This window comes from Brassica rapa, chromosome A02 (genome assembly GCF_000309985.2).
Source record: "Brassica rapa cultivar Chiifu-401-42 chromosome A02, CAAS_Brap_v3.01, whole genome shotgun sequence".
Classification (NCBI taxonomy): domain Eukaryota; kingdom Viridiplantae; phylum Streptophyta; class Magnoliopsida; order Brassicales; family Brassicaceae; genus Brassica; species Brassica rapa.
In genome coordinates this window covers 14,244,584-14,271,416 of record NC_024796.2, presented here as the reverse complement: position 1 = coordinate 14,271,416, position 26,833 = coordinate 14,244,584, and the positions used below count along the sequence as shown (strand labels likewise).

Genomic DNA, 26,833 nt, shown 5'->3' with positions numbered 1-26,833 from the left:
GACGATATTCTTCGATCGAGTACTGTTTAGACGAGAGATGGCTACGTTTAGGTCTTCACTAGCTTTGTTCATTCTCATGGCGATCATCGGAGCCGGAGACACCGGAAACGTTACTTACGACGGGAGATCGCTGGTCATCGACGACCAACATAAGATCCTTTTCTCCAGCTCAATCCATTATCCTTGCAGTACTCCGCATGTTACATTTTCTCTCCGTCTCCACCTTCCTCTCCTTCTTCTTCGTATTATTAATGGAAGTTGAACTCGCAGATGTGGTCGCATTTGATAGGAAAGGCAAAATCTGGAGGAATATATGTAATCGACACGTACGTGTTCTGGAACATTCACGAGCCGCAACAAGGCAAGGTAAGTCACTCCCTCCGTCTCTCTATACATCCAGATCAAATGTAGATTCGCTCATGTGCATATGAGTGAGTGTAAAGCGATTGATGTAATTCGGGATTTCTGCAGTTTGATTTCAGTGGACGCCGTGATATCGTGAGGTTCATCAAGATAATACAAGCGCATGGCTTATATGTCTGTCTTCGGATTGGACCGTTCATCCAAGGTGAATGGTCATACGTGTAAGCTTTTTTGCCCCCTACGGTTAATGATTTTTTCAATGTGGTAAGAGGTCAAAAATCTTATGGTTGCAGGGGTTTGCCTTTCTGGTTGCATAATGTTCCAGGGAATGTCTTTAGAACTGATAATGAGCCATTCAAGGTAATAATACTTGAGTGAATTTGAACGGCTTCCATACTTCTTAGGTATGGTTTATAGAGAAGACACGTTTTTTTTATTTGCAGTATCACATGAAGAGATATGCACAAATGATTGTTAAGTTGATGAAGTCGGAAAACTTGTATGCATTTTAAATGAGTATCAAATCATTTTCTCTGTAATTCTACGTATATCATATGAATTTAAAGTATGTGTAGTATCAATATAAATATTTTATATAAAATGAGATATGTAAACTAGAAATATATGGTTAATTATACATATGATCGGTTATCTTCGGATATCCATTCGGGTTCGAATATTACCCGTTCGGGTTCGTATATCCAATCTATCCTAATTTAATACCCGTTCGGATATTTTGCTATTTCGGTTCGGATTTTGGTTCTGGTTTTTTGGATCGGGTTCAGGTACGGCTTCGGATATCAGGTAAAGTGTCTGCCCCTACGTTTTAGGACCCTACATTTTAGAATATTACATTCTAGACCAAATTTGATTAGACTTTTGCTGGTTCAGAATCGGATGGCTAATGAACTAATCTCGGCCATTTAATTAATACATGCTCAAAATAGCCGAAACCCGGGCCATTCAGCTCCGTTAGTGAGTCGTGGCGAAAATCGGAGCGAAGAGAACGACGACGACTTCGGCGAGTCCCATCTCAGAGAAACTGATCTCCGGCTAGAAACAGTCCTCAGCGACATCGTCTCCATATCATAGCAGTAACCACGCTCCAACCTCGACATGGCTTTTCTCAGACCACCACTGCTCTTGTTCTTTCTCAACCTGAACTTAGGTGTCGGGAAACACCCGAGTCCGGCAAAAGCAAAGTCCGGTCTGGGATCGGACTCGGATCGAGAACGGTTTAACTGCCACCGCTCCGAGAAAGCACGCGGGGAAGAACGGAAAGAAGGTCCCGAAGAGGAGAAACCAGAGTGCGACGGTGGTGGCGGTTTGAGGTTTGATGGAGTAGAGAAGGAAGGAGCGAGAGGAGATAAAGAACGGCTCTTGGATTTGGAGATGAAAGAAGACGACGGCGGAGAAAGCTCCGGCGGGAGAAATGGTTGAGAGTGAGACAATGGTTTTAAACGGAGAGGAGAGAGGTAATTGGGAGGTTGGAGTTGGAGAAGAGGTGTGTTTCCGGGTGGGGTCTTGGGTACACCGGGTCGGATCTCCCAGCTGAAAGGCACAGTTCCTGGTCTCTTGAAAGAATCATCAATGACAATAATGGGCATTTGGTTTCGTTTATGAGTTTAGTTTTGCATTAAGAATGTGATTAGTGTCCTTATATTTGAACAAAAAACAGAAGAGAGATGAGAGGAAGATGGAGGTTGGTGGCGGGAAAGATTTGAGAAGTTCATCTGCGTAATTTGACTTGTTTCAACTTGTCCCCACCATTACCACAACTTTTCAATTATACAACGGCCACCATATCTAATATTCATCAAACTCGGTTTACTAGAATCTATCTTGACAAAAATTGCATCTTTTAATCTCTAGACTAGGGAGACCTGAGGCTTATTTTAACTAAATACATCTGAAAACTGCTTATTTTATTCAGTTTTGTTATAACACAATGCCACTGCCACAAAGATTTCAAATATAAATTATTTAAGTGCTCTAAAATAGAGTTACAGCACGCGGTCTTTCGTGGTCTAGACAGTGAAAAATGAAACCAAACAAAACAATTCAACCTTTGAAATGAAATATCAATGACCCTTTTTCCCTACGTGAAACGCAAAAGGGTATAACTTTTGTCTTGCCTGCAAAAGATTACAGTTTTGTCTTAGAAACTGTACAAAGGCATTATGATTTATGATGACATTTGTCAAAAAGTCTAACCAAATTTCAAACGACCACCATGGAATCAAGAAACGGAGCTTCATTATTGGAATTGTTGAAATAAAACACATTTGTTGTATTGCTTGCACACATCTAGCCTGTATCATCACCACGACCCAAGCCCACGGCAAAATCTTAGGAGCTTACCTTCGTATTAGTAGGCGTTCTGTATTCGCCTATTTGGTCTTAATGGGCTTTCTATTTCACTCCTGTTGGGCTTTTACATATGACCCAATTTATCTCACCTTCGAAACACTGCGTATCGTCTGTCTTCTAGTCTTTCGTCACTCGACGTTCTCTGTCGCCGACAGGTTTATAATCCTCCGGCGAGAAAAACCATTGTTCCTGTAGACGAAACCACTATTCCGAAAAGGTAAAGCCTACCATTGTCTGATAATATTCATATATACATGTATATATCTATCAGTTTTGTGTGTACATTGACTTTTGTTTTCATTTATGCCCATCACCTGTTCGACGAAATGCCTCAGTCACTTTTTAACTTATTTTTTTTTCTATGAACTTACAGCTTTGCTGCTGCGTTCTGGCTTCTACTCAATATGGCGATCAGAGTTCTCAACAATCAATCAAGATTTGTATCTGCAAAGCTATATAGTACAAGTGGACAAGTGATCGACGTTGCGGAAGTAACAAAGAAAATATCAAAAGTAATGATGTCTTCTCCCCAACAAGTTCTCGAATCAGCATTTGACCAAACCGGCTTAAGGGTCTCACCAGAAGTAGCAGAAGACATCCTCAACAGGTTCAGGAACGCTGGTCTGCTAGCATACAGATTCTTCCAGTGGTCCGAAAAGCAACGTCACTACGAGCACAGCGTCCGTGCCTACCACATGATGATCGAATCCACGGCCAAGATAAAGCAGTACAAGCTTATGTGGGATCTCATCAATTCGATGAGGAAGAAGAAGATGTTAAACGTGGAGACTTTCTGTATAGTGATGAGGAAGTACGCGAGGGCGCAGAAGGTGGACGAGGCCGTTTACGCGTTTAACGTGATGGAGAAGTATGATTTGGAACAGAATCTTGCGGCGTTCAATGGTTTGTTAAGTGCCTTGTGTAAGTCCAAGAACGTGAGGAAAGCTCAGGAGATATTCGAGACGATGAGAGAGAGGTTTGTGCCTGACTCTAAAACTTATAGTATATTGCTTGGTGGATGGGGGAAAGAACCGAACTTGCCGAAGGCGAGAGAGGTCTTCAGGGAGATGATTGATGCTGGTTGCGAGCCTGATGTAGTGACTTACAGTACAATGGTTGATATATTGTGTAAAGCCGGAAGAGTAGATGAAGCTCTTGGGGTTGTGAGGAGCATGGATTCAAGGATCTGCAAGCCGACGAGTTTCATCTATAGTGTGCTTGTGCATACTTACGGAACAGAGAACCGTCTTGAAGAGGCTGTGGAAACGTTTCTAGAGATGGAGAGAAGTGGTGTAGAAGCAGATGTAGCGGTTTTCAACTCGTTGATAGGCGCGTTTTGCAAGGCGAATAAGATGAAGAATGTGTACAGGGTTTTGAGAGAGATGAAGAGTAAAAGCGTGACGCCTAACTCAAAGTCATGTAACATCATTCTACGCCATTTGATAGAATGCGGTGAGAAAGATGAAGCGTTTGATGTGTTTAGGAAGATGATCAGAGTGTGTGAGCCAGATGCGGACACGTACACGATGATGATAAAGATGTTTTGTGAGAAGAAAGAGATGGAGACTGCTAATAAAGTGTGGAGGCGCATGAGGAAAAAGGGTGTTTTTCCGAGTATGCATACTTTTGCTGTTCTAATTAATGGGTTGTGCGAGGAGGGTGATACTCAAAGGGCTTGTGTTTTGTTGGAGGAGATGATTGAGATGGGGATTAGACCATCGGGTGTGACGTTTGGGAGATTAAGACAGCTGCTTTTGAAAGAGGGTAGAGATGATGTGGTCAAGTTTCTTAATGAGAAGATGAATCTTTTGGTCAATGAGCCTTTGTGTGATTGACAAGTACGTCTCACAAGTCACAACAGCTGTTCGATGTGTTAGTAAGACATGTTTGGTTTTGTCTGATTGGCTCAGGATCCATCTCAATTTTTGTAAAGTTGTAACTGAAGTTGAAACCAGCAGATTGTTAAGGTTCAGATTGTAAACTAGTTTTGATCCTTTGGTTAGGCATGCGGTTGTTAACCGCGAACCTGCCGAACCAAATGAAGATGTTCGGTTTTTGGTTCAGTTTGGTTAAGAGATTCGGTTCAGTTTGGTTAAGAGGTTTGGTTCAGTTTGGCAAATAAAAAATCAGTTTTCGGTTTGTTAATTTTTTAGTTTATTTTTTTTTTGTAAATAATTTTCTTTACCAAACTATATAAGAATTCTAAAATGAACTAACTAAATTCACTAAAATCAGAATCGAAATAACCAACTTTATCAATTTAAAACAAAATTTAACTGAATTCCAAAACCTTAGTTAAGTTAGGGTAGAAATTTTTGAAACCAAACTAACCGAAAATTAAATCAAACCAAACTTTTTCTCGATTCATCGGAAAACTTTTTCTCGATTCAGCCAAACCAAGCTAACTGACCCGAAAAGTCCGAACTAGCCTAACCCGCGTGCCTAGATCGATTCATCATAAACTGGTTGGTTGTTCAGTCTCTCAGATAATAGCGTCTCTACTTTGTTTCTAAGGCCGTTGGACCTTCTTGATGAGCCAGAATATTCAAGTTTTGGGTTAGCTTCATTGAACCAAGTATTGTTTTTATGCAAACCGGTTTTAATATTAAAATTTTAGCATGGACACGTTAGCAAATAAAAAGTGATTACAACTATAGAATATAATCAACCCAAAGTTGTAAAACGTAAAATAGTGGGTGAAAGAAATTAAGATTTATATAAGATATACTAGGGTAGGCCCGCCCTACGGGCGGGATATACTTTATTTGTGATCTATATTTTTATTTTTGTATGGTTTTATGATTTGTGTTTTAGGCTTACATTTGAAAGAGATATATATTGTCTTTTAGAAAAATTTCGGTGAGAAGAGATATTATATACATTTTACTTAACGTTTGATGTTCGTTTATTTTTTTTAACTTATTTTTGTTTTTATTTGTTGTCAATTATATTTTATGATTTTATACTATTTTAGTTATTATCTTTCTTTTTTTGTTATGTTTTTTTTTAATAATGAGAACATATTTTTATATCATTTTCGCATATGTCTAATTAAAATTCTTTATTTTTATTTTTGATGGATCATTTTTTTTTTAAATATAATTTTTTGTAAAATTTTTTTATGTTAAGTTGGATGTGAATATGATTATGTTGCCTACAGCAAATTTCAATTATATAATTAAAAATGATCAATTTCTTAGTATCATTGCTGTGTTAATCCCGAATTGTAAGCTTTTATAATGTTTTAAGTTTTATAACACTATAAATACATAAATCAATCGGATTCGATCAAAAGAAAATGAGATCGAGTTTTCTAATACTATTTTTGTGAGGGTTTATAAAACAGTGTAGAATGGAGTTTTTATTTAGAGAAATTATTTGTCAAAGTTAATATAGTTTTTTTGGAGAATGTTAGTAATTGACATTATTAGCAGTTGCTCTTTTTTGACCTTTCTTTGTTTCTTTTGTGTGAAATTCTTTTGGTTACTTTGGCTTATATTTTTCTAACTTTTATACTTTTGTTTTTGAATATACTTTTGATTTCTCTTAGACTGTAGTCCAAACCAAAATCCACGTAACCCTATCGCACACGGAAGCAATCTATAGGATTTTTTACACAAAAAAAAAACTTGGTACAAACCAAACCATTCTAAATTATTAATTCATATTTTGATTGTTTCAAAGTCATTTTCTATATACTTTCTTTGACATTTTTATGCAGTTTATATACATAACAAAATGTATTGAAGTTTGGCATTGTTTTTCTATATATAGTTGCAAATGGTGATGAAGGCCTAAAAGTTTTATAAGATATTCTAACATACGCTTTACTACATAGATTTAAATTTAAATTTAATATTTCATATATTTTTTGTATATTTTTTAAAAATCTTGGTTGTAGTTTAATTTTGATTGATTACAACATATTAAGAAATTTAAATATAAGTTTATTTTGAGCTCTCGTGTTTTTGCTTCCCAGAGTTTTTGTGCCTATAGTATAAACTCAGCTCAGATTTCTTTCGCGGGATATTATATTATTTAGTTTAATGTTTGATATCTATTTATATTTCTGATATATAATTTATTTTATTTATTATAAAATATATATGTGACATTTATTATTTTAATTATTATTTTTATTATAGTTTTTATTTAATAAAAATACTTTTTGTTTTATTTTTGTCTAAATTGAAATTAACATCAACTTTCATAAGTAGTGTTTCTATTAAATTTATTTATTTTCATAACTATTTTGTAGTTTCTAAAATGTTTCAGCTGTCATTTAACTACTTATTAGATTTGGTATTGAACAATGAACATGGTTTAGTTTAATATTCCACACATTGAACAAAATTTAACTACTGGTAGCATTGTGTTTGCATTATTAGAAACTGCTTTAGAATTCTTTTTTTTTTCTTAGAATCTTGGGATGCGGAAGTATTAACATGAAAAAAATGTGAACTTTTTAATAAATTTGAATATTGGTTGAGTTGTGAGGCATGAACGTGATCATTGTTTCTCTGTAGCTTTAACAATATACATTAGAATACCGACATGACTACTGGCTGTAGATACGATCCTTGTTTCTACATGCAAAGGCTTTTCATGACTCTCTGACAGAAAGATTTTTACTCTTGAGAAATTTAGACAAAGTGAAACTCTTCAACTCCCTGAGATAAAAACTGATTAGTATGTCTCATAAATTGATATTCTTTTGCTTGATGATGATGTTTTGTTTTTTCGCGTTTATGAATAACTTGAAGGTTCTTGTATGACTACTGCTTATAAACAATGAAGTTAAGGTAGCATACAGTGGACTGAAAATTGCTTTAACACTTGCAACAAAATACTATGTTTTGATTTATTAATTTGGATCTTAAGTAAGCAGAATCCTGCTCTTCGCCCAGATCAATTTTAAGCCATCAGATCAGAGTCTCAAAAATTCTTACCCCAATCGGATATCCAAAACATTTATTACAAATACAATTCTTTTGTTTAAGACAAACACCACTTTTACATTTATAGATACATAAGAAACAAAAGATCTGTTACTAACCTTTTCTGCAACATACACCATGTCAACCCAATTAGCTTTCCTCCTTTCTTAACATTCTAGACCCCCAAAACCAAAGCAGACGTGTGAACACAACCTGCTTGCTACGCCCTGGCTTCATTTCGGAGAGATGGATTTGTGCATTCACCATGACCAGAAGGTTCTGTTTCGAAAATGGTCAACGCAAAGGAGATGAAATTATGAGTTTCCACTTTGTCATCAAATCCTTATATGCAGAGATCGTGGAACTGACTTGAAGTAAACTTAGTTGCACTCACCAATTGTGTGCCATTGTTGACCTTTGTAACGCTTGCCCCTGAACAAATGCTTAGCTGAGATGACAACGGCTGATAATCAGCTTCACTTTTTTTAACATCACTTAAGTTAAGCTACTCGGGCCTCTAGACAATCATGTTAGGACTAAGACTACGGCTGAGCTGACGGACACAACCCCAGCTGGTTCTGGTACGCTTCCCAACGGTTATAGCGTGTGCCTAAACAACCCGCTGATGTTCCTCCCAAAGTCAACTTTCACGACTTGTTTCACATGTGCAAGGATCTGACATTCTTCAAAGAAAAGAGAGTCAAGACCAGATGAAACTTCGAAAACATGTTCCTGAATACTTGTTTTTAAACTCAATAGCAGAACCTAACAGTGGTTGAATCTGCACAAACCCTGAAATCAAAATTAGATATACTCACTGAAAATAGGAGAATGAGTTTGGTCATTTCTCAGGACAAAGATCCAGTGTTTGATCAAAGGATGTGGTAGCACGAAGATCTGCAAAACCCAAGAATGAATTCACTTCTTTTCACTCACAGTACTTTTCAGTTTGGAGACATAACTCAGAGAGATCAACAAACTGAAACAAAATCAACAAATCTAAATCTAAATCATCACCGATACACAAAAACTATGGAATAAATAAAATCCGCAATCTATACATGAAAAAATGTAAACCAAGTTAACAAACAAAATCAAAATTGAAACTATTTCCCAGAAACCAAAATCGAAATCATTGTTATCACTGAGTTTTCTGAAAACCTAATGCTTGAGAGGATAAGACTGATGAAATCCAGGGGTTGGGACATACGTTTTTATAGTCAAAATTCTGGGAAAGGAAGTAAAGGGATTGCATTCAACGATATCGTGTGTGTGGAGTGGAGAACTTTTCTTGGGACGGCGGAGACTCCAAAAGGAGACCTTGTTAATTTCGAAATCAAACGCGACGTTTTGAAAGGAAGGACAGGTGTCGCACTCTCTTTCACCGAATTGATGACGTGTCTCAACCAGAAGGAGAGAAACATATCTTTATAATAATAGATAGTTTGACTTTTGATAATACAGTTAATTAGTTTACAATAAATTGCATTTGAAGTTGGCTCCTCCGCGTCGATGGAAAGCCAAGAATCGTAGACCATGACGTGTAATATTTTTCTATGTACATTGATTCTGTTACCCATGCAATTTGATTTGCATGCAATGTCGGTAACGGTTAAGAGAAGTGAAAGATTAAAGACTTAATAAGTTAATATGGTCAATTAGTTACTCCAAAATATATGGAAGCAAACCGACCACGTCTCACTGTTTACTTTGCGGACTAAGCACATTTAGTTAATGTGTCTTCATTTTCTCCGGAAGTAAATATATTCATAATGAAAGTTTTATTAATATGAATTAACACCATAGAGTCAAGAACCAAAACAAGAAGATAATGTTTTTCTTTTGTTAGTTTATATATAGTTTGTATAAGTAGTAGTACGCCCACTAGGTTTTAGTCCATAGATTCGATTGCTGCAACATAAAAGAGACATAGATCACTCAGCCCCATGTGATTCACTCAATTGTCCTTCAAGACTAATTAATCCAATATTTTCTTACTTTTTATTACATACTCAATTTAACTAAAACACAAGAATTAAAAAGGATCGTTAAAAATAAAAATTCAGACAATTTAACCATTTATAAATAAAGTTAAAATACAATTTGTCACACCATTTTAAGTAAAGTCAAAATGAAGATTTATTCCATATATTAAAAAATTCTTAAATAACTTACATTCTAAAAGGAGAGGAGAATATCGGTTTCTTCAAAAACAAATTAATAGTTATATAGTTTTCAGTATTATTTTTATGTTTATTTTAGTTGTCAGTATTATTATTACTCGTTGATCATACTAAACCAGTGGCACGGGGGAATGCATTTGGATGATAAAGTATCTACAGTTTTATTTTATGAAAAGCAAATGAGCGATTATTAACCAACAATTTAATAACACAAACACCACTTCCAAGTGTAGTCCCATGTGATCATGGACGGCTTGCTTTTTATCAATTTGGAAAGAAAGGTGCTTTTTTTTATTGGGATGTAGTTTATGCTTGCTTTGATTGTTTGGTATATGTATACATATAATAGATAATATCATTACTATATTTATTAGGGTTTATAATGGCGCAATGACTGTATGCATGTGAGTTTACAAAAAAAAAAAAAAGACTGTATGCATGTGAAATAGTGGGAGCATATCAACTAATACATAGCCATGAAATGATGCATAAAAAAATAATGTCAATATATACTACTAGCAAACACAACACAGATATTCATATAACAAAATCACTATCATAACTACTAGCAAAATCAAATAATTATGAGATGGAAATGTATTAATAACGTCAATAATACTAGCAAACACATAACAGCGATCCATATAACAAAACACTGTCATAACTACTAACAAAAACAAATAATTATGAGATGGAAATGCATTAATAATGTCAATAATACTAGCAAACATACAACAGCGAGATCCATATAGCAACTCACTATCATAACTACTAGCAAAATCAAATAAACAAGACCTAATTCTAACTCTATATCACAAGCTATGATAATTTATGATCTATCATACATGCAGAAGAAAACATTTATGCACACACATGCACCGACAAGTACAACTCCGGGAGTACATCAGTACATCAAAAACAAACATAAAGATAAATAATCTGTTTAACAATCAACCACTTCAACTTTTCAGACATGATCTATTTTCTACCGACTTTGACTAAAATTTGCAATAAAATTAGATTATTTGATCATCATTAGTTGCAGTATTGATCTCAATATCTGTTTTTTTTTGAAAAACATTGATCTCAATATCTACTTTGCTAATACTAAAAGATCATTCAAAATTGAATATATGTATATATCTATGAATCTGTTACTGTGTTTTTATTCAGTCAGACAAAGGCATTGAGATTTGGGTTAAAGACAAAATGAAGCATCACCTGCTCATGTGCACTGCAGAGATGGCTGTGCTGTAAAGACCATTATTTCAACTAATAACTTTCCTCTATAATTTTTTGTTAGTTATCTTCTACTATGACGACAAAAAGAAAATTATCTTCCACTATTATATTTAGTAGCTTTACAAAAAAATGTATATGTTTTTTACATTGATATCAGTATGGGAATAAATCCTTCATGTTCCTACTTTGTCCACGTATAAAATGGAAACAAAAGTCTATTTAATTATTTTTGGATATAATTCGCAAACCTATTATTATTTCATAACTCATAAGTTAAGAAGATGCTTCAATTATATAAAACGGAGATCTATGTCTCTTTCTTTTCTTTTGCTAAATAATGTCTCTTTCTTTTTATGTTAACTAATCATGTATGATTGATCCCATTATAATCTTAAAGTGAAGACGTATGATTAAGGATAAATTAACAAAAAAATAACCTCTACAATTTTTATTTTATTTATAGATTTTTTTTGTTAATTAAGTGCATACTTCATGATGTTGAACTTTTGCTTATTTTTTTTATCTGACATCCTAAACAACATGGTTAGTGTGTGGTCCTGAACTCCTGATCACTATTGAGATTATCATTTTATAAAATTTTTTTTTTTTAAAAAGACATTTTTATAACCTAACATAGTTTAGTTTAATTCACAGTTTTTTTTTCTTTTTAACTGGCTTTCATCACAGTTTTTTATTCCAAAATAAAATATTTACATTTAATCTACTCACTTATAAATCCATGACATAATGTTTTTTTTTTCGTATGAATGTTAAGAAAATGATGGTCATAGTTAGACATAATAAGTCCATGACAATGTTGATTCACAAAATAGAAGAATATTTCTATCTACGCAGTCATATATTCGGAATGAAGAGCAATGAAACAAAAGATCTTGAACCGGTAAATTACATAAGCGCATTTACATTAAAATATTGTAGAGCTGTGTTGTTGATTTAAGATACCCGTTCAATGTTTGACAAAAAAAAAAAATACCCGTTCAATAAATCTAATAGTATCCGTTAAAACTAGAGGGGATTAGTACTTTATAAAAACAACAAAGTTAAAAAATGCTTCGGTTATAAGTCGTAATTAAAAATTACAAAATGATTTTGGTAAAATATTATGATGAAAATTAGTGTTATTTTATTGAATATTTTACAATATATGTATTTGGCATTTTGTAAATGGATGTGTAAGAATTCGAAATCCACTTTTATTCTTTGAACAATGAAATAGTCTTATTCAATTTTTGAAGGAATTAGAATGAAATTTTCATTAACATTGCCAATTTGCCATGCAAATAGTAAATAGTCTTCATAAGTAGGTACGTACGTATGAACAACATATCGATCGGTCAAAGCCGACGAGATCATAAATGTCCAAATATTACGCAAATGTAACTCTTTTTACCATTTTTAATGCCTAAAAATTAAAAGTCAAGTAGATTAGGTGGACTTAAACTGAAACGGATACATAACAATCAAATCTCCTAAACACATCGGTTTCAGTGCATATAATTTATTTTAACCTTTCTTAAACATGAATGTAATATTCAAAGGTATAGTTAGGCTCTTTAGCATATCAATAATTAAATAAAACAAATAATACAATCATAACGTAAAAATGAACAGTTGACATTTTAAATCTCATTTCTTTAGAGAGAAAAAAAGGGGAAAAAAATCTGGGAGTAGTATAAATACATGTCTAAGCTTTCCATAATCCTCACAACTAAATCTAATTAACAAAAAAAACAGAGTCTGTCTTTGACTTTCCAAAAAAACAGAGTTTTTTTTGTTTTTGCCTTAACACACATCAATGGCGATTCCTGTGATTGATTTCTCCAAGATCAATGGCGAAGAAAGGGAGAAGACACTCTCTGAAATCGCTAAAGCTTGCGAAGAATGGGGATTTTTTCAGGTTCGAACTTTGTAATAACAAAAAACAAAAACAGAGCTTTATCTCTCTGTTCTTATGAGCTTATTGTCTCCTTATTATCTCTGTGTAGCTGGTGAACCATGGGATTCCATTGGAGCTTCTTAACAAGGTGAAGAAGCTGGCCTCAGACTGCTACAAAACGGAGAGAGAAGAAGCGTTCAAAACCTCAACACCCGTGAAGCTACTCAACGAGCTGCTTGAGAAAAACTCTGGAGAGAAGCTCGAGAACGTTGACTGGGAAGATGTCTTCACTCTCTTAGACCATAACCAAAACGAATGGCCATCAAACACTTCAGGCCTCAAGTAAACAAAACAACTTCTCTCTCATGTCTCAAATTCGATTCAAAGGTTGTAACTTTAATATGCTCTGTTTCTGAAAAACAGAGAGACGATGGTGGAATACAGAGAAGAAGTGAGGAAGCTAGCGAGCAAGATGATGGAAGTGATGGATGAGAACTTGGGTTTGCCTAAAGGTTACATAAAGAAAGCTTTTAACGAAGGGATGGAAGACGGAGAAGAGACGGCTTTCTTTGGAACCAAAGTCAGCCATTACCCACCTTGTCCTCGTCCTGAGCTTGTCAATGGTCTCAGGGCTCATACCGATGCAGGAGGTGTGGTTTTGCTGTTCCAAGACGATGAGTACGATGGTCTTCAAGTGTTGAAAGATGGAGAGTGGATCGATGTTCAGCCGATGCCTAATGCTATTGTTATCAACACTGGTGATCAGATTGAGGTTCTTAGCAACGGAAGGTAACATCTAATTAGCTTTTGAATTAGACCGGTTTGGTTTATTTGAAGTTAAACCGGAATAACGATTATTGATTTTGGGTTTAGTATTTGAACTGAAATGGTATTTGGGCTTTGGTAGGTACAAGAGTGCATGGCACAGGGTGTTGGCGAGGGAGGAAGGGAACAGGAGGTCCATTGCTTCCTTCTACAATCCGTCGTACAAGGCGGCCATTGGGCCAGCGGCGGCGGAGGAAGGAAGTGAGAAGAAGTATCCAAAGTTTGTGTTTGGAGATTATATGGATGTCTATGCAAACCAGAAGTTCATGCCTAAGGAGCCTCGTTTTCTTGCTGTGAAGACTCTCTAAATGTTGTTTAATTGTATCACTCTTTTATTCAACGTCATGATCGATGTATTTTCTATTAAGTTATTAAATGCCAAGTTTAATAATTGATAATTTGGCATCCTATGTTTTCTGGCTTTGTATTTTTTTCATGTGATGTATGAATCTTTGTTGTCACTTGTGTTCTTAGTAACTGTCTGTCTTACATATGATTTGTGCGACTTTGATGCAACCAACCGGTTTTTCTTTGTCAAGTCGTGACCACATACTTCACTCTCAGCTCTTTTTTTGTATGTTAGGCTGCTGCGTGTTCTGACTCTATCGATTAGCATATCTGCCTTCCTGAAAGATCTTCCTCGTAGCCAACAAAAATTTTCTTTGTCAATTGGTAGAATCACAAGTTTTTAGGCTGTATACGCAGGTATAAGATGCAACAAGTTCCCCACCACACAGAGTAACAAACTCAATGTTGGAAGGAAGATACATTTTACAAGAACATGGTTAAACTACTAGCATGATTAAGATATAAATTGGAACATGAGACCCGCTCAAGCAAGCAAGGATTAAGAGTCAGCTATTTGGAATCAAGTTTAGGTGCAGTTTTTTTTTTTTTTTTTTAAAATTCGGAACTGGGATTTAGAAACCTGACTATTATCCAGACTTGAAAAAAATTAACTATGGAAAGCTCCAAAGGTATTATTTTCAGAGTAAGAGTTATATAACCTGCGATTCGATTCTGTCTGCGTCTCACTAAAGTTTCCGTAAGTGCCTGTAGTTACATCTCCCGGCGGATTACATGCAACAAGTACCCTGAAAACACGAATCATCTCCTCTCATGCCCCTATATCTCATAATACAATCTCAAAAGGATCCTTTTGTTCTTTTAATTTTATATGTCAAACGAAAAATCATAAAATTAAAATGAAAACGTTAATATTTTTATGTGATTTATACAATTTGATAAAAATATTTCAAAAATCCAAAAACGTTGTTTTCTATATTTTCGAAAAAATCATCAAAATATGATTAAAAACGATTTTAAAATATTTTTTTTTGAATTTGAAAAGTATAGAATTTAAATATTTACCCATGGGTTCACTAATCCATAGGGGGGTTAGGGTTTAGTTTTGATAACCGGGAAGTATTTGATTTGGGAGTTTAGATTTTGATTAAAAAAAGAATTATGAAATAGGGGTATAGGAGACTCTAGGAGCCCATAGGAGATTTGGCATTTTACATTTGGGGCACGCTAGAAGTTGGCTCTGAAAACACACATCAGAGAGTTAAATAAGGTAAACATGAAAATTTTAGCGGAAAAACATGTTTTAGCAAAAAACGTAATTTAGTTGTTCAAAAAAAAAAGCAAAAAACGTAATTTCACAATTTTAATAACTTTACTATTTTGACGAGAAAATTAAAGATTTTGGCGAAAAGATGTTATTTCAAAATTTTGAAGGGAAAACATAATTTTACAATTTTGATGGGAAACCATAATTTTTAATTTTATAAGAAAACATGATTTTACGGTTTTGGCGGAAAAAATGATTTTTCGTTTTGGCGGGAAAACATGATTTCACGGTTTTGGCGAAAACCATGATTTTACGGTTTTGGCGAAAAGACGTTATTTCAAAATTTTGAAGGGAAAACATAATTTTACAATTTTGATGGGAAACCATAATTTTTAATTTTATAAGAAACCATGATTTTACGGTTTTGGCGGGAAAACATGATTTTACGCTTTTGGCGGGAAAACATGATTTTTCGGTTTTGGCGGAAAAACATGATTTCACGGTTTTGGCGAAAACCATGATTTCACGGTTTTGGCGAAAACCATGACTTCACGGGTTTGGCGAAAAACATGATTTTACCGTTTTTGCGGAAAATATAATTTCTCGGTTTTCGCGGAAAAACGTTCTCTGTTTCGGCGGGAAAACATGATTTTTTCGGTTTCGACGGGAAAATGTATTTTTTGGTTTTGGCGGAAAAAGATGATTTCTCGGTTTTGACGGGAAAACATAGTTTCTCGGTTTTGGCGGAAAAACATAGTTTCTCAGTTTTAGCGGGAAAACATAGTTTCTCGGTTTTGACGGGAAAACATAGTTTCTCGGTTTTAGCGGGAAAACATGATTTTTTGGTTTTGGCGGAAAAACATAATTTCTCGGTTTTGCCATGAAAACATAGTTTCTCAGTTTTGGCGGGAAGCGTAATTTTTTGGTTTCAGCGGAAAAAATGTGATTTTTCGGTTTTGGCGGGAAAACATAGTTTTTCGATTTTGGCAGGAAAAATAATTTTATAATTTTGTTGAAAGAGTAGTTTTGTAATTTTTGAGAGAAAGCGTAATTTTAAAAGTTTAGATTAAAAATTATAAATTAATAGTACTATCTTTGTTATGTTTAACTTAGACATTACTTGTTTAAAAAAATGATATTTACATATTCTATAAAATTTAGTGAAGTACAAATAAATAAATTACAGATTTTATAAAATTTTAAATAAGTACAAATATATAAATTACAGATTTTATGAAATTAAAAGTATAAAAATCATTGTGAATAATATGAATATGAAACATATAAATTAAATACAAATTATTGGGTGTCCATAGGCTTGACTATTTGGACATGGTCTTCGTTGGTCTTGGACACTTTTTGGACCATTGTCCAATATGGACCACCGAATACTGCCTATAACTTATATGATCCATTTAGTCAAGCCCAAATAGGCTCTGGACGACCCATTTAACAGTACTATATGTTTGTGTCGAGTATTCTATGTTGTGTCATAATCATGTAAAGTATAATCACCTAATATAATGAAACATAACCTCGTAATTAGTTACCTCCTTTGTGTGGAATATACTATACGGTATGTAGTATAGTATCACATCTTTAACTTTGGAGTGTCAAGAGCATAAAAGGAAATTTCAGTCAGATTTGTTCATAAATGGTCCAATCCGCGGCTTGCATCTGTAGCATGACTATATCCTTTTTTTCTCTCTCTTATGAATATACAATAAAATCACCCTCAAAGAAATTATAACTAGATGTAAAATTAGAAGAGAATGCTACAAAGACAAGGCTAGAGCCAAGCTTTGACTAGCAAAAAAAAAAGTCTAAAGAGAAACTAAGCCTGAGTAGTTAGCTTGGCAGGTTCAGGTCCGGTGTCTGCTGCTTGGGAGCCAGAACAAGATGTTTCTCTGTGGATAGGTGAGATTCTTCTACATTCTTTTCTGTTTTTCTTCTGCCTGCCTTTACTTCCATTGAGCTTGAGGCTCCCTTTCGTTTCTCATGTTGCTGCTTTGACTTGTCACGGGACAAGTCCACTGTAATTTGGACTACGGACGTGGTGGTTGCGCTTGGGACAGTACCTGTCGTTTTATCTCCACTACTTGAAGCCTTATCAGGATAAGCAGCAGTGCCCTCTGGTTTTGGTACCACTTGTGTCTGTTTCCTCTTCGTTATCTTCTCTTGATCCTTCAATTAAAAAAAGGAGCTGATGAGTGAGTGACCACACTCAGAGAGATTACCGAGATCATGGAAACAAAGAAGCAATTTCTTAGATACCATCTCCTTCCCAAGATCTCCATTCGATGCTCTCCGCCTTTCCTTTGCTCGGCAAATAGCACGCTTGATCCCATGATTGTCCATTAACCTCTTTGGCCAGAGTTCAGCTAACTGGAGAGCAAAAAGGAAATATATACAAAAGAAAATCATTTACCAGTTTAGAACCAATCCAGTCTAGTGTTGAATGAACTTGGAAAGCAAAAGATAAGGAGCTTACATTTGCATAAAGCTTTCTGATCTGTGGACCTGCATCTTCATCCAATCCCTATTATTACCAAAAAAAAAACAACAGAGCACAAACTATGTTCACACTTCAAATGTTGGATCTAGTCAGTTGAAAAACATTGCCAAAAATGGAATTACATCAACGAAGATGTCATATAGGTCACACAATTTGTCCTCCAGCCCCGCATCCATGACAAACTTCTTCTTCGTAGGTGGCTTTTCAACATCCTGAAAATCGTCTGATGTTCCAGCTTCTTGATTAGTTGCCTGTGAAACAATTTCATGAAAGAACAAACGTCACAAAGAACTGATAGACCGACCCTATAACAGAATACCAGAGACAAAAGAAAACAAGTGCTTAGGCCAACCATTCTCAGACAGAACTCTGAGTATTATGCATTCATTTTATTGACAATGGGATGTCTAAAATCCAGCAACAGAGACAAGAACTTAAGTGTATATGAAAGACATTGTATAAGAAACACATTTGAAAATAAGATCAGTGAAACTAGTAAGAGTAAAAGAGAGAGAGAGAACCTGTGATTCCATCAATGGAACTTGTGTTTTTAACATCTCAATAACTTCATTCTTGATAAGTTGAAATCTAGTATCTTTTTCTCGATTTGCAGTGTCTTCGGAATCAATCATGATTTTCAAGTTCCTCTGTAACAATAAGCATTACTAAACCGTCAGAACTTAAAACTTATAACTACTCTTAATCTCTTATACATGGGATAACAAGTCTCTGTATACATGGGACAGAGGTGATTGATTGATTACCTTCAGCGATCTAACTTGTATTAGGTGCCCAACAATGCTCATGAGACGATTGATTAACTCTCCTGATACACTCCCTTGGCTCGCCTGCTTCAATAGAAGACTTTTTTTATACACCTGAAAGATTATTTTAAAAAAAGAACAAACAGGAGAGTTTTGATTACCCCAAGCCTAGCAACTTTGGCAAGCTTCAATTTCACGTTGCTTGGCAATCTTCTCTTCACTGCTTGGGATGAGGTATCAGCATCTTGGTTCTCAGTGGCAGCAGGAGGCCTTGCTGTAATAAATTGGACATTTCAGTTTGCTAAATGGTATTAAACTTGCCATGCATGAAGAACACAAGTGCTTGAACGGTTGAAACTCACATTCAGCGACCACCTTCTCCAATTCTTTGAAGGCTTTCTCAAGTGTGGAGGAGGTCTTAGGCCTGACAGTATTAGAACCTCCTCTTTTCTGAATAGAGAAAAGGTTGGTTACAGCAGGATTAATAAAAAAAAAAAAAGTTGTGAAATATGCAAGAAAACCAGTGTTCTTAAAATCTGATTTATACGATTCAAAAGCTAATTCTAACCAATTTGAAATCGTTTAAACCAATATAGATTGGTTTAAATCTGTTAAATCAAGCAAAAATTTAGTACAAATCCACAAATTTATCTAATTTCTTTTATTTGTGTATCTAATTTTTATAATTCATCAAAATAATTTTATTAGTAAATTCAAAAACTAAAATAGCTTATATAAATAAAATATACATAAAATAAATCAATAATTCGTTAAGGCGAATAGTCTCAGTAGTACTCTATAGAGTGCCTAGCGATTTTTTGAACATTGAGAAAAGCTAAAGTCTTGTTTATACTTAAGATAGCTGGAAATTTACTTACTGTTATTTGAACAGATTGTTTGCTTACCGTTGCGTTGCCCAGGTCATGAGTGCCGTTGTTTTCACTCCGACGGGTTACTGTTGATTTAGCCAAACCATTTGGCTGTGAATTAGATTGTTGAGGAGTACCTTTGTTGCTGCACTTCAGAAGAAGAGGGCCAGAAGATTCAAATGCCTTTGACTTTGGACTTGTTGAGTTCCTTGGCTGAAGATTCGCTTTAGCACTATGCTTCACATTTTCCAAAACTGAATCCTGCACTGTCTTTGAATCATTGGACTTTTTCTGCGGAGAGGGCCCAGAGGCAGCTGCTTGATCCTGGATTTTCACATTCATATAATCAATCGTCTGAACTGGAACTCTTAAGGATTCGAAAAAGTTATTTGGAAACAATGGTGCTACTACCTTCCCCCCAGCCGTCTTAGCAATCTTGGCTTTTTTTCTGGATGCATCAGCAACATCTCCGCAAGGTTTTGCTAACTCTTTCCTTTGCCTTTTCTTTGGTTTCTGGTTCGGTATTGCTGTAGTTGTTGACGGTTCACTGTTGTAGAAAGAAAGGAATCGTAACTTAGATAAACTGGTAAATGGTAGATTCCATTGCCTATTTGCAACAAACATATCACCAAATGGAGTGTGACAAGAAACTTACATCAGCTCTAACTTTCCGCTATTGACAAAAAATCCATCATGTTTAACTTCCGCATCATCAACTTCAAAATACTCATCCTACAATGCAAAAGAAAAAAAATATGATGTCTCAGCAATCAAGAGACACTTTGATCGCATCAGAGATACTTATACTAACCAATTCAACGTCATCAATGAACGAATCTTCAGTGTCATACTCGTCATCGTCTGGAGCACCATCTAACTCTTCCCCATCACTACTATCTCTCCCCTGAAATTTATTTACTGGATTTAAGTATGTAAAGTCTGAACATTGTTCGGAGTAAGCAATCAAACATTCATCTAACTCGTATGGCTAAACAGTAGACAAAATGGTAAGAAGATATTAAGGAATCATATACCATGTAGAGCCTCTCGATCTTCTCTATAACAGCGTTGAAACGATTAGAATGAGGTTGGTCAGCCGTTTCACCTTCCGCTGGTGGACCCTGCATTACATATATATATCAATAAAGCACTATAAACTGATTCGATCCAAATCGTATGCACATAAAAAAAAATAACTTAAAAGAAAGACACAAACATCTCCTCCTATTTCCTTCAGATGAAGAGAGCCATCACCATATATATTCTTTTGCATATCATAATCTTCACTCATATGGAATATGGCTACAAATCTGAACCAAATTCTTTTCTAGATCAAATATAACTGATATTATCGAACTGTAATCAGCAATGCAACCGTAATCACATGTCGAACCGCAATTCAAAACTAGACGGAAAATTCACTATAGACTGCAGTTTTTTTCTTAGGTTCAAGAGTTTTCTTTGCTTATTTGAACCCCTAGAAGCAAACTCAATGCCAAAGAGCAATGCCAGCACAATTCATCATAACCACTTATGATCATACCATGGAATCAGCAATGCAACCAAACCACATATCAAACCGCAATTCAAATTACTGAGTGAGACACAAGACAGCAAATTCAGAATAAATTGTAGTTTTTTTCTTAGTTTCAAGAGTTTGCTTATTGAAGACCTAGAAGCAAACTCAATGCCAAGGAGCAATGCCAGCACAATTACTCATATCCACACAAAAGAAAAATATTCCACGAACCAATAACAAAAGAATGATCCGACAATCAGTTGCGGTTCTGTCTGGATAAACCAGAATGTCCCAATTAAGCTACCATGAGGAGACAAGACAAAGCTTTGGTCGAACAGAGACAATAAAATTAAAATCTCAGAGAGAAGCATATGATTAATATACGAATGTAAGAGCTAAAAAAAAAAAAAAACTAACGGGTGCAATGCGAGACTGGAGATTAGGGTTAGAATTAGGAGGCGGGTCAAGGCCCGAATCAGACGAACCAATCCCCCTGCTATTGCTAGCTTCCTTCATAAGCTTCTTCCAAGAAACGTACGTCGTCTCCCCTTCTCTTAGCTCCACCTTCAGTAATTTCCGATCGCCGGCGGTTAATAGCTTCGGCGAGGAGGGGTTTGATGATTCGGCTGGAGTAGAAGCGTCGTCTGTTGTGGTGGTGGGGTTTGGTTCATCCATTGGTGAATTTGGGTCGGGTTGGAGACGCGGATCGGAGTCAGAGGAGAAGAGTTTAAGGAAGGGAGATTGAAAGGAATTTGAGACGAGAGAGAGAGAGAGAGAGATTGGAACTGAGAGGAGGAAGGTTGCGCGGGATAGCCCAGCTATGACGCTTTGTTTTTTTTTTTTTTTTTTGTTCCTCGTTTATTTATTATTTATTATTTTTATTTTGGTTTTTATGTTTTGAATGAAAATAGAGTGTTGAAGAGGACATTATGGTAAAGTGGCTCTGCTTTGTGGCTCGTGAGTTCGAACCTTCCTAAATCCAAATCGGATGAGAAGTGTGGCCCAATAGGCCTTGACAGCACAAAACAATTTAGGAGTTTCTACAATTGCTTTTTTTTTAGTTAAATATAATTTTTTTTCTGTGTAAATTGTATCAAGTAAGATCAATGGCTAAAATTAAAAAAAAATAGACAATAAATTAACATTGTTTTACTTGAGTAACTTAAATATGATGAGAAAACATAATTTAATTATAACAAAAATAAGAAAAATAATTAGTCAAATACTAATATTTTTTTTAATATGTTTGGAAATTCTAAAAAGTCAAGAAAATTACATAAAATGATTTACTAACAATTGAGAGATCCTAACAATTTTCTAGATTCACTCAAAATCACATATATATATATATATATATATATATATCATGTTAAGGTCTGTGAAAACTCAATTCCTTCAAAAAAATTTACTTATCTTTTCCAGTCGATGTGCAGTTTGCAATGTATATTACCTTATATATGTATTTTGTAATGCTACTACTAGAGCGGCAGAACAATGCATTCATGTTCAAAGCATCGTGTTCGTGATACATAAGAGGTTGCATATGTATAATGATTTCTTCTACAAAAGAAAAGCAAATAATTGTTCTCCAAAACATACACGATATAGCTCTGATGGTTACATCACATTAATATTAGACAAAGAGAATATTAGTATGGCCTATGTATGGAATGGGTGGTGCATTAATTATCAGCATAACAAATTTCGATTTGCTAGTTTGTATTTCCATCACGTTATATTTATACACGTGTTGACAAATATGTTTAAATGTCTTGAAGACCAAGCATCATCGATAAAGAGTTCAACTGATCAGATCTTGAAGATGAAGATATATATATACTCACAATAGTAGCTAGACGATAAGAGTCAAGAGAAAAACCCACAATATTTATATACTGAGGCATGAGCATAAACGAGTTTACAACGATGAGTACACCCAACACATACTCGGATTTTGGATAAATGCTCTGTGACTCATCTTCTTTGTGACGCTTTTTCTTTCTTGGTGGAGGGAAAAAAATATCTACTTATCTCCATTTTTTTATAATTTAATAAAAAAACTTGTATATAAAAATTCTGAGTAATGATTGCGAATGGGTGGGGTTTGTATACAATACCAATGGATGTGATTGGTAAGAATTAGAGTAATTGAGAATAAATAAAAGTAGAGTAATTGAGAAGAAAAGAAAAAGTGAGAATTAGAGTAAATGAGAATAAAAAAAAGAAAATGTGATTGGTAGTAAATTAGAGTAAATTAGAATAAATGAGAATAAATAGGAGTAAATGAGAGTAACATAAAGTAAATGAATAATAATAAAAATCTAATAGTTATTAACTTATAAAAAATATAACAAAATACATATTTTATTAAAATATAATATATAAAATAATTATAAACATATTACAATAAATATATAAATGAAAATTATCTTCACAATACATAAATATATATATATATATATTAAAATTACGGCATATTTAATGACGACGTCGAGGTCTACATTGATTTGCAGCCCATATTTGTTCAACAATCTGATTACAAACTATTTGCATATACGTCCCAGCTTCGTTCATCATTCTCAATATCTTGTGCTTCTTCACCATCATTTTCAATATCATCAAAATCAGAATCTTCAAAATTATGTTGACGAATAAAATTGTGCAAGTCCATTGTAGCGAATATCACACTTCTTTGTGTGGCGATATCATACCTAGGAAATTTATTAAGAACCCTCCATTTTTTTTTTTCATATTCCAAATGTCCATTCGATAACAGAACGTACCGATGCATGACACCTATTATACATTTCTTTGCTGGTTCTAGGTGGTTGACCATTATTGAATTCTTGGAGATGGTATCTTGTGCTCTCTCCAAATTCTTTTCAAAATGGAGCTAAACATCCGCGCCTATTAGCATATCCAGAATCAACGAGATAGTATTTATTTTCCGGAGGTACAGGAACACATCGGACTGTCTCGTGTTGCGGTCGCCAACACTCGGGCATCATGTGCAGATCCCGCCACTCCAACATAACAATATGTGAAAAGCATGTCATAATCACATATGGCCAAAACATTAAGGCTAGCAATTCCTTTTCTATTTATAAATCGAAGACCTTCTTGACCTGGTGAGACCATAACTGGTACATGCGTTCCATCAAGACATCAAAAAATCCATGAAAATAAGTTCCATATTTTGCATCCGTACATAATCTACAGCCATTCGCTCTATTGCTTGAACAACATCACGAAATTTTCGCCAAACTGTCTCTTGTGAACGTCCAAACTTTAGTGCAATATCACGTTAAGTATTGTTTTGTGCACAAAGGATTAGAAATATTGCAAGACTCTCATCAGGACCTATGTGGCTCGAGGCTTCTAACCCATAATTCTCATGAAGTATTCCACACAACTGTGTGAAAGCCTCTGGACTCATCCTAATAAGTGTTTGACATGAAATATCATTATCGTAAATTTGACCTCGTATAATAAGCTATCTTTTTCCCTGATCCGAACTCGTAGGTTGCTTACAAATATATCTTGAATAATATTTCAACATAGGATATATGCTTGTGTTCATATCCTCTTCTTCTTCTAGTAAGATCAACTCCGCAATCTTTTCATCATTAAGATTCTCGACTCCGCTTGAACGTAGCTCAACAATTCGAAATTCCTGATAATTCATGTAGAAAGTAGAGTTAGAAATTGAAAAACCACATTTATTCACCAATAAGTGTACATAAAGAAGATAAAATTTATTAATTTACCACCAACACTAATTTTTTTCATCATTACCCCTATTCTTATTAAAAAAGTAACATTTCTGGAAAATTTCCAGAACTTGATCCTGGAAATCTATGAGGGTTTATGTCATGTGACCCTGAGTCGAAGCTTCCAAAGTTATGAGAAGTCTGAGAGTTAAATCCTCTTGCTGCTTGACTAGGTAAAGTGTTTCCCATGCCATCATAGTCATCTTCATTGATGTCACCTAAGGAAAATCCCTGATCTCCAACTGATCCTCCACCATTAGAACCTCCTCCCACAGACCCTCCACCACCTGATTCACCACCAAAACATCCACGAGAACCATAGGCAGAACCATCCTATCTTACATGACCACTTCCACTTGTGCTGCTCGCCACTCATAGATTAACAAGCTCACAAGAATTTCCATATCTATCAACTCCGGATAACCTCTCCAAGTGCCGAATTTTATTCAACTCGCTTTTAAATTTCATAAATCCACCACGAATATCTTCATCGTTCATCAACAACTTTTTTGCTTCCCACCAAAATGTATTCATTGACTCGATAGGCAAAGATTCGAGTACGGCAAGTGCATCACCATATGTTGGTTTTGTATTATAACGTGAGCGCACAACATCTAGTAATTGCCCACGAGATTCTTCCATCTGTTGAAATATTCCATTAATCTGAGCCTCAAAGTTGGATCTTCTTATATGAGCACACCTTGTTGATAATGTACTACGAACACCTGAAGATGACCTTCTAGCCGTGTATGGAGAATGTCCACTTACTTCTCTTGCAGAACGGACAGGTGACAATGAAAGTCTTGGTGCTTCTTCATCAGATGCACTTAAAGTAAGATTAACAGAAGGATATGAGGTTCGGCCATATTCATCTGTTCCACCTAGATGAATATCATCATTGGTTGCTTCATCATTTTCTGTTTGCTGGAAATGAGCGCCAAGCATGTATGGTGAATAATGATCATCTTGTTCCATGTCATGTTCACCATATATTCGATCAAGTAAATCTTTAAAGGGAAGAGGATTGTTTTGCAAGACAGTTATATATTTGCGATTGCTTGGAGTAACTTCCTGAAAATTGACATAGTAGATTATATAATTATTATATATATATTGAACTATATATAGTTATAAATGATACGGTTTCGTATGAAAAAAGAAAAAAATTAAATTATAAAATTATTGCGCATCGATCCTCCCACCATAATGTTAACAAGAGAAATCTGCTATGGATCCACTTATCTTATCTCTTATATTGTGTTAAAATATCATTTTTTATCTACATATAAGGTCGTGCTATATGATTCTTTTGTTCAAAGATATATTGTGTATATATTAGTTATCTATACAATTAGAAGAAAAGAGAAATGAAGAGGAAGAGATAATTGGAATGGAATGATAAACAGTAATTTTTCCAAAATTGGATATAGTTGATCATTGTTACCTAGATTCCAAAATAATTTGAGTTTTTACCAAACCTACTTATCGTGTCTGACTGTTAGATATTGTTGGAGTAAAAGTTAGTGGGTTAAAGAAATATATCGATGGTTCCAATTATACTCCAAACTAGGATAAGACCCGCACCTTGCGCGGGATTAAGTTATTATTTTTATTATATTTTGGAGAATGAAACAATAGTTTGGCATCATTTGGATTAGGGATGTTCAATTCGGATATCGGGTTGGTTTCGGTTCGGTTCGGTTTTTTCGGTATTTCGGTTAGTAAAATATAACTACTATTCTAAATCCATATTTACTTTGACTTTAGTCTTTCACGTACTCTTCAAAGATTTCAACTCGACGACTAAATTGATCAGCCAATCTTGTTGCTTTAAATCATTAGTATTTATATATATATATTATTTAGTTTGAATATTTATTAAATAAAAATTCATATACGTTATATTTTATGATCATTTGTAACTTATTATAACAAAAAATAATCTATTGATCACAAAATTTTCAGAGTGAGAATCTTCAAATTTCTAATAATATATAGACGTCTTG

The 26,833-nt window shown here is 34.7% G+C and overlaps 4 protein-coding genes and 1 long non-coding RNA gene across 10 annotated transcripts; 2 read left to right on the top strand and 3 right to left on the bottom strand.

The window, feature by feature from the left end:
• Positions 1–598: 598 nt before the first annotated feature.
• Positions 599–2,028, bottom strand: LOC103853071. The gene has a single exon (XM_009129977.3). It carries the CDS (start codon positions 1,968–1,970, stop codon positions 1,302–1,304), a length of 669 nt encoding a protein of 222 aa, XP_009128225.1. The 5' UTR covers positions 1,971–2,028; the 3' UTR covers positions 599–1,301.
• A 690-nt stretch (positions 2,029–2,718) lies between these two features.
• Positions 2,719–4,878, top strand: LOC103853070 (pentatricopeptide repeat-containing protein At1g77360, mitochondrial). Its single transcript, XM_009129976.3, has 2 exons — positions 2,719–2,950; positions 3,107–4,878. The coding sequence occupies exon 2, from the start codon at positions 3,138–3,140 to the stop codon at positions 4,566–4,568; it is 1,431 nt and encodes a 476-aa protein (XP_009128224.1). The 5' UTR covers positions 2,719–2,950; positions 3,107–3,137; the 3' UTR covers positions 4,569–4,878.
• A 1,272-nt stretch (positions 4,879–6,150) lies between these two features.
• LOC103853068 lies at positions 6,151–9,051 on the bottom strand. Of its 2 annotated transcripts, none has more exons than XR_630075.3 (4): positions 8,881–9,051; positions 8,489–8,567; positions 8,065–8,353; positions 6,151–7,949 (listed from the first exon to the last, which is right to left on the bottom strand). It is a non-coding gene; the product is annotated as an uncharacterized LOC103853068 (long non-coding RNA). The 2 variants fall into 2 exon arrangements; XR_630076.3 differs by having other exon boundaries at positions 8,489–8,649; positions 8,881–8,999.
• Positions 9,052–12,809: 3,758 nt separating this feature from the next.
• LOC103853067 (1-aminocyclopropane-1-carboxylate oxidase 5) lies at positions 12,810–14,355 on the top strand. The gene is made up of 4 exons (XM_009129975.3): positions 12,810–13,013; positions 13,102–13,334; positions 13,416–13,781; positions 13,900–14,355. Exons 1-4 carry the CDS (start codon positions 12,912–12,914, stop codon positions 14,123–14,125), a joined length of 927 nt encoding a protein of 308 aa, XP_009128223.3. The 5' UTR covers positions 12,810–12,911; the 3' UTR covers positions 14,126–14,355.
• Positions 14,356–17,008: 2,653 nt separating this feature from the next.
• On the bottom strand, positions 17,009–23,757 carry LOC103853066 (ubinuclein-2). 5 transcript variants are annotated; one of them, XM_033285972.1, is made up of 14 exons: positions 21,475–23,757; positions 20,573–20,659; positions 20,350–20,442; positions 20,194–20,270; positions 19,947–20,085; positions 19,548–19,862; positions 19,032–19,119; positions 18,831–18,943; positions 18,670–18,756; positions 18,427–18,552; positions 18,028–18,156; positions 17,882–17,929; positions 17,665–17,775; positions 17,009–17,574 (listed from the first exon to the last, which is right to left on the bottom strand). In XM_033285972.1, exons 1-14 carry the CDS (start codon positions 21,730–21,732, stop codon positions 17,239–17,241), a joined length of 2,007 nt encoding a protein of 668 aa, XP_033141863.1. In that variant the 5' UTR covers positions 21,733–23,757; the 3' UTR covers positions 17,009–17,238. The 5 variants fall into 5 exon arrangements, with proteins under 5 accessions (XP_033141863.1, XP_033141865.1, XP_009128218.1 ...); XM_033285974.1 differs by having other exon boundaries at positions 18,670–18,753; XM_009129970.3 differs by having other exon boundaries at positions 19,575–19,862.
• Positions 23,758–26,833: the final 3,076 nt, after the last annotated feature.